General features: G+C 34.7%; 1 protein-coding gene across 1 annotated transcript; it reads left to right on the top strand.

The window, feature by feature from the left end:
- Nucleotides 1–919: 919 nt before the first annotated feature.
- Nucleotides 920–20,507, top strand: LOC144963081 (p21-activated protein kinase-interacting protein 1-like). Its single transcript, XM_078896714.1, has 11 exons — nt 920–1,200; nt 2,902–3,067; nt 3,934–4,054; nt 5,839–5,966; nt 6,756–6,838; nt 7,464–7,526; nt 9,265–9,356; nt 13,336–13,438; nt 14,088–14,187; nt 18,949–19,335; nt 20,435–20,507. Exons 1-11 carry the CDS (start codon nt 1,120–1,122, stop codon nt 20,473–20,475), a joined length of 1,365 nt encoding a protein of 454 aa, XP_078752840.1. The 5' UTR covers nt 920–1,119; the 3' UTR covers nt 20,476–20,507.
- Nucleotides 20,508–21,650: the final 1,143 nt, after the last annotated feature.

Here is a 21,650-nt window from a genome sequence, read left to right as displayed (position 1 = left end):
TAACTCTAGCTGCCCAATGTTTGAAAAGCTCCCAATTTTATCAAGGTAGCGTCAATTGCCAAGGACCTTGACAATTGTCAAATCGTCAATTGCCAAGGACCGTGTCAGTTCATCAACTACGCATGTGTACTTTTAACTGCCACGGAGTACCTTTAGTGTCACGAAGTGATGCATTGCCACAGAGTGATGCTATGTATTAATATTAATATTAATTAATACTCTCTTTTACTTTTACTCTTGTTTCTCTCTGTGTGTCGTTTTCTCTTTTTTTCCTCTATTACACACACACTCTCTCTCTCTTCATTTTCTCTTTTCCCTCTCTGCCATTTTTTCCTCTGTGTATGTATTTCTCTGTCATTTCCCCCCCCCCCCTCTCTCTCTCTCTCTCTCTCTCTCTCTCTCTCTCTCTCTCTCTCTCTCTCTCTCTCTCTCTCTCTCTCCATATTTCCTCTTTTTGTTACGGACCTTGCCAGTTGGTAGATCATCAACTATTTACTATTAATGCCACGGATTGATCTTGTTGCACAAATGTTTTACGTTAATTATTCCGTATTAAGACGATGTGCAGTATATTTCCTTTAAAATAAAGGAAATCTTATTTTTCTTTTTTAATCTAGGACATCTTGGCAGGGATTTGCCACCTCGTCCTTCTGTTTTTTTTTTCCCCGCTGAATCCGAAATCAACAGTAATTTTTGTTTGATATTATTTTAAATCATCTTGGAATTCGTGAAAAGACATAAAAATTAAAAACAAATGCCAACAAGTGTGGACTTGATCCTTTCCACAACGATTGACAAGGAATGAGTGAATGGCGAATGGAAGAAAAGAAAGTGACGGGGTTCGAGATTCGTATGCGCGCAAATCGAGGCTTGACTGAAATCACCACATGCAGCTGATTGAGGCCCGACTGAAATCACCACATGCGGCTGAAGAGTTCTAATTTGACTCCTTGGCAATTGATGAACCGTCAACTACCAAGGACTCACTCCTTGGCAATTGACACTTCCTTTTATCAAACACGCCTGACTCGATTGTGCAGCTGAACAACAATCGTTGATACAGGGAACTCAACAGAGATATTGTAGCATGAATAAACGATAAAACCCTGAAAATTAAAAATGGATGGAATTGAAATTGCTATAGGGACGTATGAGAATTTAATGCTTGGATACAGAATAGAAAAGAAATTGGCAAGCGAGGTATGTTGTCGGCTAACTCCTAGTCTACTCCTACTTTCACTTTCACATTCTATATGACTATGACATACCTAAGTCCAGATTTATGTAGGCTTTTACAGCCTTTTATCTGATCTTGTGCATTCGTGAACGTATTTAATTCACGTCTCTCAAAACTGGGCATGCCACATCATGGGGGAAGGTGTCTGAATTAAACTCGGCAAAACAGTATTTTTCTGTTTCATAATAATTGAGCGTCGATACTTCTCACTTGTTGATGAATCAGAATGCCTGCCTGCCAGGGCGTCTTACTCATACTCATACTCTGTCTACTCTCTACTAACCGTGCAAGCGCCATGTGCGGCAATTTCTCTTTTCTTCTTTTATTTTTTCAAAGCTTATTTTAAGGCATTGGTTAAGGAGCGAGGTCCCTGCCGCCATCTTTCTTAGTTTACACACAGAGATAGTTGCCATCTAATTTAAATAGACAACCTTGTTTGTACTCATGTGCAAAATGAAAATGAGGGGAAGGGATAGGATGCGAGGGAGGGAGAGAGATCATATTTTGAAAAAGAACAAAACTAAGGCACTTTCACTCAGCTAATGGGATAATACTAATACAATGTTGGTAGGAACTCAGTGAATATTAGTGCTGGTGGTAAGGACTCAGTGGATGATAACGTTGGTTTGGCCTTGGTTCTCTGTTTCTGAACAAATTTATTATTATAATTATTTTTTTTTTCTCTGATCATTTGTTCGTGTCAGAGTCAGAGCGAGATTATTTAAAAAAATTATTTACTTATTTTTATCTCTGATTATTTGTTGTTTCTCAAATAAGCACATTTTTGTTGCCTCTGATTGTTCTCTTTCTAGTGAGATATTAGTTTTCTTTTTTCCCTCTGTTTCTGAGCGAGATTTTAAAAAATCATTTACATAAATTTGTAACAATTGAAAAAAATTGAATAGTATAGGGGCCTATTCTTAACCTTTTTTGAAGAGCATTACAAATACAGGCTAAATTATTACAGTAGAGCCGCCTGTCCTGTGGTCGTTAATCAGTTAGTTATGTCTGTTTAGATTTGGTTTTTTACTTACAATTACAATAAATAATTTTGGTTGTAAAAAATCAATATTTGTTGTAAATTAACAAGACATACAGATATTTTCTAATAACTTTTGTGACCTTATTTTTGTAATGACAAGAATATTGAATCAACCAAAGCTGCTCAGCTGTTCTCCTATCGGCTGATGTTTTTATTGCGATATCTAGCATTGTGTCACTTCCTTATAATATAATTTGCAAATAGTGCCCTTTACACCCTTTTCAGTTATATTTTGAATAGACATTTGACAGTTTACGTAGAGATTGTCTCTGGAAAATTTTAAGACATAACTGTAGCTTCCCAGCAAAGATAATCAATATAATCAAAGCCTTTTGCTGCAACTTCTAATGCCAGGTAGTTTGTGAAGACAACAACCTGATTGCGGTTAACCCTGTTAACCTTGGCCTTAGATCAGATCATGAAAAGGACAATAGTTTAGAGCAGCGGAATCCTATATCGTTTGCAATGCTGAAGGAAATTTAGAGATTTTCATTCAAAGTTATAATGTCCTTCAAGTTCAAACTTATCGTAAAGAGAATCCACTCAATATATTTATAAAATTGATAAAATCGTTTTTTGTTGTTATTGTTTTAACACTGAAAACACATGATCATGTTTCCAGGGTTTCACTTTGGAAAGTAGTTTTACAACAGATTCACATTGTGGTGCCTTGCGATGTCTAGCCATATCACCTCAAGGAGTGTTGGTCTCCAGCAGCACAGATGATTCAATCCGGCTTCACAGTTTGAAGAAACGGAAGGAAGTTGGGAGTTTGTTTCAGCATGATGGTGTGTACAAATATTAAAAACTTAATTTCCCCCCACCCGTACTCTCCCTTTTTTTTTTCTTTCTTTTTTTTTTTTTTACAATTTCATGGTGCAAAAATACTCTTTTTTTTATTTTTTAGATCAAATCTTTTTATGGTGTGAATTTTATCATAAGAATACATATGATCATTGGCTAGTTTAAAGTTTTTTACGTTTACATAGCTTTACAACCTTATATTTTGCCTTGTTCAACAGTGTCTGGCGCTGACTGTTTCCTTAACACCTTTTCAAACTTAAATCATGTTTAACAAGAAGATTATTGGAAACTCTCATACCATTATCCCTGTTAACCTCATATTGCACTCAGAAAAATGCTGCATGTTCTTATATTGGTAACAAGTAATCGTAGAATTGTGCACAAAAGGTAACATCAATCAGCTTTGTAGCCTGCAAGTTGTATTTGTTTCTAATATTGCAATGCATCACACTGTATGGTATAATAGAATTAGCTAAGTCAATAGGTGTTTATTCTTTTATGAAGTAAATATATGATTTTTCAGATGTAATAAAGAAGTTAAGTGCATACTGTGTATGTGTGTAAGGGGGAATTTTATTATATAACTTAAAAGTCACCATCTACCTGTTGGCCCAAGTCACATCTCATTTGTTTTTTTGGGGTTCTTCTTTTGTCTACCCCTTTTGTGTAGAGAGACAATTTTTAAAATTGCTAGGTTTACAAATAAAAAGGATAACAGGTTGATTATTTACGGATGTGAATAATGTATGTTTGACCAATTAAAATTGATGAATACGTCTTCTTTAGTATTATTGCTTTAACTGTTATTATTTCTTTTAAAAATATGGAGTGTATGTTATGATCATTTCAGGTTCTGTCAATTGCATTAGATTCTTTCGTGGTGGTCACATGTTTTCTACAAGTGAAGATGGGACAATTTGTTTGTGGAAGTGCAAAAATTGGGAACTACTTCGTGTCTTGAAAGGCCATAGGTAGGTAATTCAAGATGTTGCTATTGCTTCTTGTTATAGGATTGTATTACAAGTAATCTCTTTACTCATTTTACATTTTAAAAATTCTTTTCTTTTTTTTTTTAAAGAAACTTTTTGTCTAATGCCTAAAAAAATAAAAATTCCAAATGTCTGATGGAAAATATAAAGACATCGCTGCCAACCGTTCCATTAGAAACGGATTTGTTCCGTATTTGACTTCCTGAGTCCGTAAGTCCGTATTTTTAGTTCAAAATCCGTATTTTGTAAAATGTGGCTAATTTGTGGTAAACAAGGCATGGTTACGATTATTATTGGTGTCCAGCGAGAGATGGTGGGCAAGCTTTAAATCAACACAGCATATTCTCCATTCCTATGTAGACGTCTAGCTCTTTAATTTGAATTATGTCTCTATCATAAATGATTTTCAACAATTAAAAAAATTCCAGTTTATTATATGACGCCTGTTTTTAACTAAAACCTTTCATGATGTATTGGAGATTTGCATAAATTATGCATGTTAGCCTCAAATATACTTTTAGTTTTCTCAGACAGTTTTGATGCTTTCACTATTTGTTACAAATATTGTTTTAATTAAAAATTAAATTAAATCAACATCTTTGATTTGAAGGTGTTCAATCAGAAAACCAATTACTTATATAGATTAAACATTACAATGATTATTTCCCTTTATTAATTTATGAAATATAAATTAAATCCCTTTATAAAAATAACCATTTTGATATGATTCTAATATTTTTTTCAAGCAAGCTTTTATAACAGTTTAGGTTCAATTGAAATAAGTATACTCCATTTTTATGTGTGTTTATCTTGTTAAAGTAAAGAGGTAGGAATTCTCCAATATTTATAGGTTCATTTTACTATAACTACTGTTATAATGTACTACTTAAAGACAATTATGTTGCATGTAAGAAAATATATATGCAATCGCCTACTTTTTAGCCAATCTCCCTAATTTTTATTCCAAAAAGTGACGTTGCCATGCATTTCTAAACATCCTAAGTTATTTAATTTATTGTACAATGGTGCTTATGTATTGGTTCTTGTTAAAGTTGAGGCAGTTGAATTCTTTCTTTATTTTGTCTGTTCTAAAATTTTCATAACGATTCAAATGTGCTGGAACTATACCCGATAATTTAGCAACATTTGGACTAGCCTCTGTTATCTTAAACTTATTAGTGTTAGTAGTATTACTTTTAAAAGCTGACTTTTATATGTTAAGATTCAATGAAAAATAAAAAGGGGGGGGGGGGGGGGGGGGTAAGCATCGTCCCTCTTCCCAAGCAAAATGTGCGTTCCTTATTTTATTTTTGAAAAGTTGGCAGCTATGTAAAGAGATATATTTAATACCAAAGGTTTATATAGTAAATGACCAGGGAAGTTATACGGAGGGTAACAATTGTTTATTGTAATATTTATTCATTTTGAAACTATATTACCAAGGCTATTCATAAATGTTGAAAGTAGGTAGTCAAAACTGATTTTTAATAGAAAAAAAAGACATACCATTTTTCATTCTGATATTTTATTTTCAGTTTTTAAATTTTATTTTATATGGTTTCCATCAAAGTTTATGAAATGATTATCCTCATTGATTATCATTTGGTTTGAAAGCCTTGATTCAAGGGCAATATGGTCCACCTGTTGATATTACTTTAAATTGGAGTGAGGGAATACAGAAACTGATTTTTAAAAGTTATACTAATTGATGCTAAGAAAAATTTCAGTGTCTTTAATATTAATATCAGTAATGCTTTTTCTTTAAGGTGTCATGTCATGGCATTTGCAGTACATCCTAGTGGCAAACTTGGCTTGTCGATAGGGAATGATAGAACGTTTTTCACATGGGACATGACAACAGGGAAATTGGCCTTCAAGAGGAAAACCGATGAAGGTTAATTACTTTTTATTTATTTATTCATTTATTTTACTTTTCTAATTTTCATTATTTCATTTAGTATGCAATTTTATCAACCATAGATTGTTGAATTGCCAAAATAACGATTTTATTGTTTTCACAGTGGTACCAAATAATTGATGCAGTGAATTATTCATTATTATTTTTTAAAACTTTACTTTAAAAAAAAAAAATAAGGATTGTATTTTTCAACGAAATAGAAAAAGTGTATATCAGTGAAGAGTGGGGTTTTGAACCTCTCTTAGGGACCAAGGAGGTATGCTGTCTTCTATACCCCTATACCTGTTTTCCAATTGCGTTCTGTCTTTGTCTTGGAATGAGATTACTTAGTTTTGTCATGACCCTGACCGGAGACCTTGGCTTGGAGGAAAATAGTTGATTGTATAGTTATAGTTTTGGCAGATGGTATGTTTTTTTCATTGTAAATAAATCTCTCTGTTATGTACTGTTATTTTTTAAATATTAAAAAAAAAAACATTTGGCTTGTAGACATTTGAGTGCATTCCTCTTAGTGGGATCTTATGCTGGTGTCTGGGTGATACTTTTATGTGATCTCAAACTAAGTACACTGATAGTGTGCTCTTGGAATCTACATCTATTCCCTATTTGAACCATTCCCCTGTGTCTTACTTTTTCCTAAAGTCCTTTTAATTGTACATCTAGAATTTCCTTCCTTTTCAGTGGCACTGATATGACCTAAATGTGTTGCAAGTGCTGTAAAACCCTTAAAAGCAAACAAATTCTTTTTATCCTCAATTATTTCAGTTGCACAAGACCTCATGTTTACACACGATGGCAGCCACTATATTTTAGTCTACCAGAAGAAGATAGATGTTTGTACTCTTGAGGTATAATCTTCATTTACTAATTTCTCAGGCTTGTCATGTCATCTTTGTGACTATTACATTTCGTGACAGCTCTTAAAGCAATATTCAAGTATGGCGTAAATCAATTATCTATCTTTAAATAAACAAAACAGAAAGGGAATAATGTCTATAATATTGATGTTGATAATATTTATTATTATTATAAAAATGATAATAATAATAGTAACAACATTGATAACAGGGAACATTTCAAGAGGAGAATACAATAACAATAGATACATGTCTCATACTAACAGTCAATATTTATGGGTCTTACATTCGAGGAAGGCAAACAGATAAACACTCTCACAGAAACAATCCATAGACATTTCTATATCATACCTTTCCATCATCTCAGTCTGATTGATTTTTGCTATTTTTTTATCTTTGTTTTGAAAAACTATTATACAAACTTTTCTATATTTTATGGGTAAAGTTACATGAATTTGGCAGATATTGTCTTTATTTTTCTCTTTTTGTAGTACCTTGCTGTTCTAGTTCTTGTTAGTTGAGTTTGTGTGTCTGTTTGAGAGAGAGAGAGAGAAAGTGAGTGAGTTATAATAATTGTGCACTGTTTATAAATATATTGGGTTTGTTTTTTTCACAGGATACTGAAGTCATTCAAGAAATCAAGTTCAATAGCAGAATCAATGTTGTCTGTTGGGTTGAAGTGAGATATTTATTTGTTCTTTTAAAAAGAATCAATGAGAATATGGGTTTTATTTAATTTTCTTCGGATGGGGGGTAGAGAAGGATTTCAATTTCTAATGAGAACAGAATCCAGACACTATCTTGATGGGAGTTTTATATTCTAAACATTTAATTATTTATCGCTTCAAGAATCAACAATGTTTTTCACATTTACACCATAAAATCATCACTCTTTTATTTAGTGAATTAATGAAACAATTTATAATTCTTAAGTTATGTTAAATCATAGTTGCCATTTTATTGTAACCTTGAGACTTTTATTATTTATCAATTGGAGACTCAACAACAGTTTTGTTTTTACATTAGGTTACAAATTATAAGGCACAAGCATGAGTGCATATGACAACAAGTAGTGAATAGAATGGTTATTATGTAGTTGTGGTGATAGAAACAGACAAGAGGATGAAAGTACAGTGGAACCTCCTGATAACGACATGCCACAGGGCCGAGTTTTTATGTCGTTATTTAGAGGTTTCCAAGATGGCGGACAAAGTGGGCGTGGTAAGGCCTGCGGGGACCAGTTTTTATTAACATTGACAAAACAAACAAAACATTGTAGTGTATTCCTCTTAGAGGGTTCTTGTGCGTGTGTCTGGATGAGACTTTTAGGTGACCTGAACTGAGTATACTGATAGTGTGCTCCTGGAATCTACATCTGTTCCCAATTTAAACCTTTCCCCTTTGTCTTACTTTTTCTTATGTCATTTCAATTGTAAATCTAGAATGTATTTTACTATCCAATTTTCTTCCTTTTTACTGGCGCTGATATGACATAGATGTGTCACAAGCGCAGTAAAACCCTTTAAAACAAACAAAAACAGGTAATTCAGACGCTGCGAGTTAGATAAAATTCCTCCTCCTCCTCCCACAAAAACACTACTACTACTACTACTACTACTACTACTACTACTACTACTACTACTACTACTACTACTTCTGCTACTACTACTATTATTATTATTATTACTACTACTACTTCTATCACCACATAATATCACATTTTCCAAGATTTTGTGTTTACTTGCTTACACTTACATTTATACCTTGGTTTTTATTAATGCATATCAGCCAAGATTCATCAAAAAAAGCTGCGTTCTCATTGGTTTCAAAAGCTGCGTTCTCATTGGTTCAAGCAGGAATCGTTTTTATAAACTTTGAGTACTCATACTCGGTATTTTTAGTATCAGATATCTACGAAAATCGCCAAAATGATGTCGTTATTCTGAGGTTTTATCAAAAAGTACATCGTTATTTGGGGTTTTTTTTTTTACTGATCTTAAATAGAAAAAAAATCGGGACCACGGGTCAGTGTCGTTATCAGGAGGTTGTCGCTATTCGGAGGTGTCGTAATCAGGAGGTTCCATTGTAGTTGCATTGTTATAATGGACACTACAGTACTTATTGTTATAAATTGACAAAAGTGTTCTTCTTTCTCTTACTCGATTCATCCTCCTACAAGTGATTTATACTCTAATGGCAAAATAATATTTATATGTTTTCTACCATCGTTTATCTGTTTATTAATTATGACTTAATCGTTTTTACCCAGAGAGCAGTATCAGCTTTATTTTGCTTCATTGAAGCCAGAGTCTTGCTGTTGTCACTGCTCCAGGTGAAAATGGTAAGATGTGATGTCGGGTAAGAATAAGATCTAACCTTGTCTCTAAAGGCTTAAAGTATTTGCTTTATTATTTCAGGAGAACATTCTTGCAGTTGGTGGAGATGATGGAAAAGTATCCATCATAAACGTGATGTCAAACACAGAAGTTGTCCATAAAATTTTTGAAGGGTGAGTTTACCATCTGTATTATAATAAAGCTATCTGGGGAGGAAGAATGGACAATCATTAGGTCTATTAAAAAAAATAAATAAATAAAGTCAGAAGTGATATAGAATACAGAATATACAGAATATTGTGTAGTTGCCTAACAGGCAAGACGTGTTTTTGTTGTGACATTTCTCTTCAATTTTTACCGATTTCAAGGATTTACACGTCTTATTTCAATTCAATTTTTATTCAAGGATTTTTGTACAACACGTAAGATACCATTGTGATATTGCTTTAATTATATTTTATACGGTTTCGACATCATTTTTATCGAAATTGTTTCGGACTATTTTACAATGTTTCACCAAGACCCCGACATTTTTACTCGTTCTCACAACCAATTTTTACTGTCGGCTGTCGTTGGACTTTTATTCACCCTGCACTTTTATTGTTTACAAATTGAAAACACACACTCCTACAAATGTGAACACCATTACAATCAACAAAAGATTGTCTGTAAACGTGGTGGTCGACGTAAACAACATGTTATTGAAACAACAGTCCCGCGACGTCCAGTGAACTGTCATCGTTCAACTCGACCACCACAGACATTAACAAAAATATTGACAAATGACACAAGACCAAGTCATGGAAATCATAACATTTGTATTGGCCATATTAACGCACAGTCATCGAGAAACAAGACATTCGATATAATCGATGTCATAGATCAACACGATATCGATATTCTATATATAACTGAATCATTGTTGCGTCAGTTCGGTGATGAACCTATAATGAAAGAAATGACACCTCCCGGCTACAAGATGGAATCGTTCCCAAGAAATGGACGATCAGGAGGGGGGATCGCCATCATATACAAACACGCTCTTTCGTCTAAAATACAAAACAGGCCAATTTCGTTCAAAAGTTTCGAGTGTGTCCAAACCACATTGACCTACCCTCAAATTTCATTTTTAATCACTTGTATCTACAGACCACCCCCAAGCAAAAAGAACAAACTGAGACAGAATGATTTTGCTGACGAATTTTCAGATTTTGTATCAAAAGACACATCAAATAAGCGAAAAAATTTTATCGGCGATTTTAATATTCAGTTTAATGTTGATCAGAATAGTCTCGTTAAAATTGGACTGGTTCATCATTGATACACCCTCGCTTGTTGAATCAATTAAAAATATCAAAAAAGAAATTTCAGACCACAATCTGATTCTGGCAACTCTCAAATGCACCAAAGAGAAAGCAAAGAAAGTCAAGATAGTGTCTAGGGATACTAAAAGAATAGACATTAGTTCCTTCAAAAACAATCTGTCAGAGGAACTAGGAAGAATGGATATACCATCAGCACAGAAAACGGACGAGGTACTGCGCAACGTCATCGACAGGCATGCGCCAAAGACAACTAGAATAATAAATTCCAGGAAACCGTCTCCGTGGTTTAACCAGAGTGAAAAAACTGCCAAAAGGGAAAAAAGGAATGCAGAGGCATCGTGGAGAAAATCGGGCCTTGAGATTGACCGGCTGATATATATAGCAAAAAAGCATAAGTATAAAACCACCTGCAAAAGAGCAAAAAGAAACTATTATAACACAAAACTGTCATCAGTGAGGGACACTAAGGAATTTTTCTCTGTTTCAAAGGAACTTTTAGGGGAAGAAAAGGGCATGTGTCTACCCACTAATATCCCAGTAGAAAAGCAGCTGGATGCATTTTCAGATTTCTTTTTGGGAAAAATATCGAAAATTCGGAACAATTTGGACCTCGTGCAAAATGAAGATATAAATTTCCACCCTTTTTCGGGTTCACAAGGATTCTCTTGTTTAAAGAAACAACTGAAGAAGAGATTTCTAAAATAGTTTTTTCATCTTCCTCGAAGTCATGTGATTTAGATCCTTTACCAACTAATATTTTGAAATTATGTCTTCCTGAATTGATACCTTGTATAACTTATATTATAAATCAGTCGCTTATATCAGGACAAGTCCCAGATATCTATAAACATGCAATTGTAAAGCCTCTCATAAAAAAGCAAAATCTTGATGTAAATGACCTTAGTAACTACAGTCCCGTCTCAAATCTGCCATTTCTTTCTAAAATCCTTGAAAAAGTTGTACTCAGACGTCTTTCACAACATCTCCATGAAAACAATCTATGGGAAAAATTTCAGTCAGCTTATCGTCCTTACCACAGCACAGAAACTGCTCTGTGCTGTGTTGCGAGTGATTTGCTTGATGTTTTAAAGGTTCTGTTTCTCTTCTGACATTATTAGACCTTTCGGCGGCGTTTGATACTATTGATCACGGTATTCTCATTAAACGACTTAATATAACCTTTGGCTTGTCTGGGACTGTCTTGCAGTGGTTTGAATCTTATTTAGATGGCAGAAAGCAACAGGTTATGATTTTAGATAAACTTTCTCGTCAACATACATTGTCATTTGGTGTTCCTCAAGGCTCTGTTTTGGGTCCAATTCTTTTTGTTTTGTATACTTCTCCATTATCTAATGTCATCACTGGTCATGGGCTGCGCTATCATCTCTATGCAGATGATACGCAACTTTATGCTACTGATAAAACTAAAAATCTCGAAAATATTGTGAAACGTGTGGAAGAATGTGTGACGGATGTGAAAGAGTGGATGGATGCAAACAAGTTGAAAATGAATGAGTCAAAAACAGAAGTGATGATTGTGGGAAATAGAGGGCAGTTGAAGGTGAATGATGGTCTTGAGGTGTTGATTGGGGGTGAAAAGATCAAAGTTTCAAAGACTGTGAAAAATTTGGGTGTCTATTTTGATTCAGAAATGAGAATGTCAGCTCACATTTCTGCTCTCTGTAAATCTTTATACTTTCAATTGAAGAAAATCAGTTCGATCCGTCAGTATATTGCAATTGGAACATGTAAAACATTGGTTGTTTCCCTCATTTTTTCGAAACTAGATTATTGTAACTCGCTGCTTGTCAACTTGCCTCAGGCTTCTATTAAACAATTACAACTACTGCAAAACAGTGCAGCAAGATTAGTTTTTGGCAAAAAAAAATTTGATCATGCAACCCCTTTGTTGGCCTCTCTCCACTGGTTGCCCATTGAAAAGCGCACATATTACAAAGCAGCATGTCTTGTTTATAAGTGTTTGGCTGGTATAGCACCAGCATATCTCACAGATCACGTGGTCATGTGTAAATTTGAAAATTACACTTTAAGATCATGTAATGACCAAACGAAAATTTCGGAAAAAAGATCAAGAACAAAATTTGGTGATAGATCGTTTGCTTGTTTCGGCGCCAAGATTTGGAATGAACTACCACGTGGTCTGAGGGAGTGCAAGTCTTTACCTACTTTTAAAAAGAATCTCAAGTCACATTTTTACTGTATTTGTTTTTCTTGACTCGATATGAATCCTTGATTTGGCTATGAATTATTATTGTTGTTATTATTTTTTCACTTAAAATTGATATTTATATTGTAAAGTGCCCAGAGCTTGTGTTTTACACGAGAATGAGCGCTATATAAATGTGTATTATTATTATTATTATTATTATTATTATTATTATTAAGTGTTTGTCTGTTAATGTGGTATGACCAAAGTGTTGTTTTTTTTTTGTTTTTTTTTTGTTGTTGAATTTATGAATTTATTAAATATTTTTTTGGTAGTTTTAGAATAATTCTTCTTTGGAGATTCATGAAAATACTCTCCTTCCCACTCCCTTTCCAGTTTTTTACTAACTTAAGTTTTGTCACTTAGTATTCAAGGAGACATTTGATATGATAAAATGGGATATAATCCTTGCTGAATCCAAGCTCCACTGTAACAATTGTGACTGATTTGTTTCTTTCACCTTAATCTCGCCTATATCTCGGCAGGATTGGGTAATGTGATTAATTTGACCTATGACTTTAGTTAGTCTTTGTGGTAGTCAAGATTTCTGAAAGGCTTCAAAAAATTTAAAACATTTTTTTCCACAATTTCTTCCTGAAGGCGTGTAAGATCTATGTGTTTTCTAGCGACAGAAATGGGTGAACTTCTGTTTGTGGCCGGCTCAAGTGGATCTATAAGAGTTTGCAAACTTGATCGAACTGAGGTATGAATTTGAAGATACTATTAGAGTCAATGATAAAATTTTTATTTCCCTCTTCTTTTTATTATTAAAAAAAAAATTTTATTTACAGTATTTCAAGTGTGTTTCACTTTCTTAAATCCTCACTTTTGTTTGTTTTGTTTTGATGTTTGGAGTAGAATCCGTAGTCAAAATAAAGATTTGTCAGTATTAGATTGAGCCATCCCCTCTCAAGGGTAAAATATTTGAAATGAGAGTGCACCATCCGAGGCTTGTTTGATAAGCATGGAGTCAAGGCTTTTGGTGTGTCATGCCTCTGTGCCGTTGCTGTTATTCAACCACCAGTCAAATTAATAGAAATCATTATATTTACAATATTATGTCATTTTATGTCCATCTTTTTCTTTTTTAAAATATTGTCATGTTTGTCTGAAGTGACAAGATATTTGTGCCACACTGTTACTGAATATAAGTATGTGCCATATTAAATGGTAAGGTGTTTTCTATTGAAACTAGATATATTGATGATTCCAACTTGTGATAAATGATAAGTGATATTGTGTGTTTCAGTGCACTTTTTAATGGTGTTAATTAATGTGTCTTTAACGATACATGTATGTGTTTAGAAGTAATAATAACACTTTGGAACATTTTATTTCATTTACAAAATCAGAATAATGAGAGCATTGAAGTAATTGTTGACTACAATTCTGGGACCCGCCTTACGTGTATGACTGCTTATGCTCCACCAGAGGCCTTAAAAGATAAAAAAGGTAATACATTTTCTGCGAGATAAAAAGGGTCTAGTAAATGATAATAGCAGAATGATTTAAATAAGGTATATAAAAGTTTTGCTCAGGGACTCTTTCTTTTCTTTTCTTTTTTTTTTTTTTTTCTATTTGTGAAAAAGGGTGTGTTCTTTTTTAAAGACATGCCAGGTGACCACTAGAAATTGCAGTACCAAAAATGATTATAGCTTTGACTCTAATGAAATCTTAGCCTACATCAATGTTTCAGAAATTATACATTGTTCATACATATTTTTGATAGAAAGAATATTTCAGATCAAGTGCTATGAAAACAATCAAATCACTATCTCATGCCAAATTTTACTTTTGTTGCCAAATTGTATTTGATAACCAAGTCTATTATAACAACTACGCTCCAACATGGATTCCTCAAACTCCTTGGGACATGCAAAAAACATTACCATAACGTTTGATGGGGAGGGGAGGGGGCAGTGTGGCTCAGTGGTATGGTGTTTGCTCCAATCCAAAAGATACCTAATTCAAATATCCAACGTGTTATGTGGCTGTCAGCAGTCACCTCTCCCTGATTCAATTTGCGGCGCTGTGCTGCGGCTGACACCGGGGTTATTTCAGTCTTCCTTTTGAATAAACCCTAAGACTAATTTCCCCATGGAGATGGATAAGGGGAACTTTATTATTATTTACTTAATTGATATTTTACAAGGGTGTGTGCAGTGATGCCAAAACTCCGGTTTCACTGGAAAAAACTCCGGTCTGGAGCAAAAAATTTCGGGCTCCGGGCAACTTCCATCAAAATCCGGTGAGGTCAATTTGTTCCAAGGATATCCCCTCCAACCACCACATCATCATCACTGCCACTAGTATTACAACCATCATCACTACTACTGCTACTGCAACCACCACCACCACCAAATCATCATCAGTACCACAACTACTACTACAATCACCACCACCACATCATCATCACTACCACAACTACCACCACTATTACAACCACCAACACCACCTCATCATCACTACCACTATAACCACCACCACCATATCATCATCACTACCACTACTACTCCAACCACCACCACCACATCATCATCACTACCACTACTACTGCAACCACCACAACCACATCGTCATCACTACCACTACTACTGCAACCACTACCATCACATCATGGTCACTGCAACTCCCACAACTACTACAACCACGACAACCACATCGTCATCACTACCACTACTACTGCAACCACCACTACCACATCATCATCAATACCACTACTACTACAACCACCAGCATCACATCTTTACAGCTACAACTACAACCACCACTACCACATCATCATCACGACCTCTACTACTACAACCGCCACCACATCATCATCACTGCAACTACCACTAATATACAACTACCACTACCACATCATCATCACTACCACTACTACTACAACCACCACCACCACATCATCACTACCACTACTACTACAACCACCACCACCACATCATCACAACTACCACTACTACCACAACCACCGCCACCACATCATCACTACTACGACTACAACCACCACCACCACATCATCATTACCACTACTACTACAACCACCACCACCGCATCATCATCACTGCAACTACCACTAATACTAAAACCACCACTACCACATCATCATCACTACCACTACTACTACAACCACCACCACATCACTACCACTACTACTACAACCACCACCATCATCACTACCACTACTACTACTCAACCACCACCACCACATCATCACTACCACTACTACTACAACCACCACCAAAGCAACCACATCATCACTACCACTACTACTACTACAACCACCACCAAAACAACCACATCATCATTACCACTACTACTACAACCACTACCACTACTACTACAACCACCATCACCACATCATCACTACCACTACTACTACAACCACCATCACCGCATCATCAACCACTACTACTACAACCACCACCACCACATCATCATTACCACTACTACTACAACCACCACTACCAGTTCATCATCACTACCATTTGTACTACAACCATCATCACCACTACATCATCATCACTACTACAACCACCACCACATCATTATCACTACCACCTCTGCTACTACTACAACTACCACCACCATCGCCACATCGTCATCACTACCACTGCTACTACAACCACCACCACCACATCATACTACTACAACCACCACCACATCATTATCACTACCACTACTACTACAAGCACCACCACCACCTCATCTTCATCACTACCACCACTGCTACTACTACAACTACCACCACCATCACCACATCGTCATCACTACCACTGCTACTACAACCACCACCACCACATCATCATCACTACCACTACTACTACTACTACTACAACCACCACTACAACATCATCATCACAACCACAACTACTACAATCACTATACCACCACCACATCATCATCACTACAATTACTTCTACAACAACAACCACTATCACATCTTCATCATCGCTACCACTACTACAATAACCACCAACACCACATCATCCTCACTACCACCAGTACTACAATCTCTACCATTAGGTTTTGGTGCTTTACTTCATTTGAAATAAGGAAACTTTGGGATTGTATTTGGCAATGTGTTTATGTATCATAATATAATTCTAATCAGTTATCTATTTAGAACTATACATTATGTAAACACAATGCCAAATACCATTCCAATTCCTTTTTCTTGTGTGCGGAAATTCCTCTTTCGGCATTGAAATTCCTACGAGTGGTGTCTGAAACTCCTGTGCGCCAAATTTAAAGTTGGCATGTCTGGTGTGTGTGTTGGGGGGGGGATTGCTCCATTTATTTACTGTCCAAGCCAACCGTGAGCACATCATGGAGTTTTGAATTGAAATTGGAACTAATGGCAAAGTGATAAAAATAAGGAGAGAGGTGTCTTTCATGCTAAATGGCCATGGAATGTGTGAGTGGCTGTGTGTGAATGTTTATGTATTATATTGCATTACACACACATGCAGTGTAACAGATACACACATAATTAACTGTCAATATCATAGTAAGTCATTAGTGGTCGAAATCATCAGGTGTAATTTTTTTTAAAACAACCTTTAATCAACTCATTTTTTAAAACGTTGGCTGGGTGAAATGTGTTCGAGGTAAATATTAGTTCTAGGAAAGGAATGGAATGATAACAAAGAATAATAAGGAAAAAAATCGGGATGTTCGAATCAGTTCGAGGAAACTGTGCTGGAGTGTAGCTTCTTATTTGAAAATAATTATGGAATTGTCAGAAAATGTGTTTGAATTGTTTGGCTATTTTGAAATTAACTAAACTGGCTTTGAGAGCAAATCCCAAATGGACACTTTAAACTTGAAAGCATTTCAGTTACCAATGATCATGATCTTAGGAAATCACAATCTGATCATTCTTTTTTTTAATGGTCTATTTATGATAAGAAAGTTTGAATAATTATTTAGCTGTGGGTACAGGTGGTGACTTTTTATTTTAAAAGCAAGTCCATCTTTTATAGGCAACAAGTGGAGGCTTCTTTGATCTTTGCCTTGAATTGTAATTTAAATGAAAATCAAGAGTTCCCTTACATTTTTGTTTTTCATTAAACTAAAATAATAAATCGTGCAGACAGTTTTTGTGTTTTCTACAATTTCACAAAATCTTTTACATTTGTAATTATGCTCATTGGTTGACTAGAGAGAAAACATGCAATTTACACACATTAAGGCAGATTTTAACACATTGAGTTCAATGTGTGAAGGATTGTGCTAAAACTAAGGTAAATACATTATCCTATGGGTTATGAAGCACATTTATGTCTGGCTACTTCTAAAAAGCTTTCCCATCAGAACTCGGGTAATTTTATCTCTTGATTTAGCAATTAGGATGACAGCTTTTGTGTTGATCTCTTATTGACTTTTGTAAAATTGGACTTTCGGCTCAACTTTCTAAAGCTAAGTGTTTGTCCATTTTAATAATGATGGGGTCTGGTCAACTATTGTTTATTATTTTATTTTTGTTGTTGATAGTCTTATCAATGATTTTCAGATTCTGTGTTGAGAAAAAAAATGCAATCCTGCATTCTAATGCAATCATATCCATTATATCAAATTAGTACACATTTCAATTGTCAAACAAGATCACACCCATAGCAGTTGTTATGGGCTGAGGATTGTAAAAAATAATTTAAGAATTAGAAAGACAATGTTTGTAAGTAGTTGTCAGTAGCAAATTTATAATAATGTCTACTTTGGTTCATTTGTTGCTATTTTGAGTGACCACTTTGTGACTGCTTGTAGTATTTCCATTGACAAAGGACGGATAGCTCATTACCCTCTCTATTTCACATGCCACAATTTATGTCTAGACAATGGTGTCTCATACTCATAGAACAGCTTTTTGAAGAGTAGGGTGGAATAATCCTTTCAAAAGTGTGGGAGATGGAGAAAAAACCCCCCAAAAAACTTAGGCCAGTGCTCATGAAAATGAAGGTTTCGGATCGCCACCTCGTCCCGGTTAGGGGACTTACAGCATATTGCAGGGGTAAGAATGTCTGCCAATTGATAGTCGGGTCGTGTTGGGCTTGGGGACCCGCGGTAAATAGATATGTCGGCACCTAAAGAAGCTGCCAATGCTCAAATCTTCTTGATCTATTTGCTTTATGTAATGTAAAGTGTAGACATTTAGAGTGTAGAAAACTATCATCATATCTGACAATAATATGTTTGATAATGTTTATATTGCAGAAAATGAAAGTGTATCAGCAAAAGATAGAGTGAAAGAAAAACAAAAGAAAAAAAGAAAGGCATCGGAAATGGATTCAAGCCAGAATCATGGGGAGGAAGATTTCAGCTTAAAAGATGATGATGAAAATGGCAGTGAAGGAGAAAGTGATGACGAACATGATGGCTCTGATAAAACAGGGAATGATGATGAAGTGGAGGAAGAAAACTCTGATAATGGTGATGAGGATGAGATTGAAGAAGAAGAGACGATTAAACCAAAATCGAAGAAAAGGAAAATCACAGAGTCTTCTCAGGATGACAAGAAAAGAGGGAAGAAGCCAAATTTTGAGAAAACCGCAAAGAAACAGAAGTTTGAGAAATCTACTCGGAAACAAAAGAGGTTACACTGTGAGTAATTTGAATCATGAATAAATAATATTACTTCATCGTTCTTTAATTAGAGCAGTGTCATTGTGTAGATATATAATCTGCTATGTAACAGTAGTAACTTGAAGATGCTAAAGTGCTGAGTTAATATTTAAAGATTTATCCACTTTCAGAACATGTAAATTGATTCACAAGAGTTATGCACATCAGATCTGTTTTGTTTATACAGAATTAATTCATTTGAAAATCTAAACATCTTGACTCAATTTCATTGGGTTTTGGGAAATGACAATTTTTTTTTCTCTAAAAAAAAATAATTAAGAATAATATGCTTGTCTTATATAGAGCAAAGCAGTGGCGTGCATAACTTTGACTACATGTCTCTAAAATGAGTTATGAGGAGATCAGAACTTAGAAGATATGAGTTAACCTGTAACTGTTTTAACACTAAAACTTTGAAACATATTAAAAGAGAAAGGAAAATTAATTACAATCATCTATGACAATATCGCGCATACTGTAGGGATTCAGCTGTTGACTCCAGCACTTCTACTATCTTTAAATTGCATGTAATTGTGTGTTAATGACAGTGTGTACTTTCATATTAACTGAACAAACATGTTCATAATTTAAGATATAGTGAAATTCATTACTTTAGGTATAAAACACACAACCAATAGTTTGCCTTGCGAATGAGGGATTGAAAAAAATTCCAATGGGGAAAATGGCTCATACTCATAAATAGAGCTGATTAATCTTTCTAAAAGTATATCAGTCTTTTGTTGAGTTGTGTGATATATTTTAGTGCTTGATTGATTTATAAATTAGTGAAATTTAAATTTGTGTAAGGTAAGCTGAATCTAGTGAAAAAGGACCCCCCAAAAATGTATACTCACTAACAAGTTATATTACAAAATGCTATGATGCAAATTGGAGGATAAAAATCAACTCAATTTTTTTATTTTAGTTGACTTGAGATACAATAAGGTCGACCTAATCAGGTCAGGGTTTAGTGCTCATTGCATCTGAGGAATCATTAAGAATGTATGTACTTGAATTAGTCATATTTAAAAAAAAAGTTTTCTAATGTCGTTTATAATTGTTTTTCTTCTATTCACAGCTGAAGATTTGCATGCAAGGAAGAAAAAGAAACTATCATAGTTTTTCATTCAGAATAAAAGTTTTTAAACAAATTTGTTCACGATTTTACTTCAGTATTTTAGCTGTTGTCATTCATTGCATTACAAATTTCATTTACAAGGGCATAACAATGGGAACCCCTTGGCCTCCCCATATGGAGATCGACTCTCGTTTTTTATTTTTACTTTCCTATATCTATTATTTCTTTCAGTCATTGTCCTTGAATAAGGTAACTTGTTAGTCTTGGCACTGCCGGAGATCCTTTGCTGATGAGAAAGTCAGATTTATATTTTTTTGTTTATAGCAGTGGAGACAAGACTTGCATTTTTTTAAAAACTTGCATTGCTTTACGAAAATCAGTGAGATTTGTTACACACCACCATTGTCTGGCAAACCACTTTCATATTACAATATAGCAATCAAGGTGAAGAAGTGGGGGCATTGCATGCGTGTCTTTGGTTCCATGACTCAGTGCCAGTGGCAGCGACACTCAGTCCCATTGTAATGGGATGATTTTCTCTCTCTTTATGCGGCTGTTTGCATTCACATATAATTATAAATGATGACGAGTGGGAATATGTAAAGAAGAATGGGATTGAGAAGGTGATATTCGGGGGGGGGGGGGGGGTAAATGTGGGGATGGTCATAAGAGCATCAGAGGGTTTCCTTGGATAAGGCAATGTAAATTTGCTTTTATTTTATTTAATGATTTTTGAATCTCTGTTTTAAAAAAATTCTTATTCCACAAACAGTCACTCGTAATATGTTCAAATGCTGGTAAGTTTTCTTTGTCTCAACAATAATAATAATGATGATGATAATAATAATTGATAGCTAAACATATGATGGTTTGGATTGGAGGATAAGACTTGACATTGACATCCTTTGTCCAGTTTTCCGATTTTAGGTGATATAGATGGATCAATTCCATTCACACATTCAATATTTTCTTTGTAGCGTTTTTTCGATACAGGGTCCATAGTTTTGAAAGCATTGGTCACTATTTTGAAGAAATATGTGTGTTAAACAAGGGACTGAACCGTGTATAATGTAAAAAATTAAGTCCCTTAGTCTTTACCGCATACTCTCTATAGCGCGTTATTTCCCATCCCATTAATACTAATACTGTAATTTCAAAAACAAACATAATTCTACAGTACTTGAAGAAAAAAACAAGAGAATAGATCATAATCATT

This window comes from Berghia stephanieae, chromosome 1 (assembly GCF_034508935.2).
Source record: "Berghia stephanieae isolate SIO BIC M18660-M18661 chromosome 1, UCSD_Bste_1.3, whole genome shotgun sequence".
Taxonomy (NCBI): domain Eukaryota; kingdom Metazoa; phylum Mollusca; class Gastropoda; order Nudibranchia; family Aeolidiidae; genus Berghia; species Berghia stephanieae.
The sequence above is the reverse complement of the archived record's forward strand: the minus strand, read 5'-3'. Positions and strand labels throughout refer to the sequence as shown.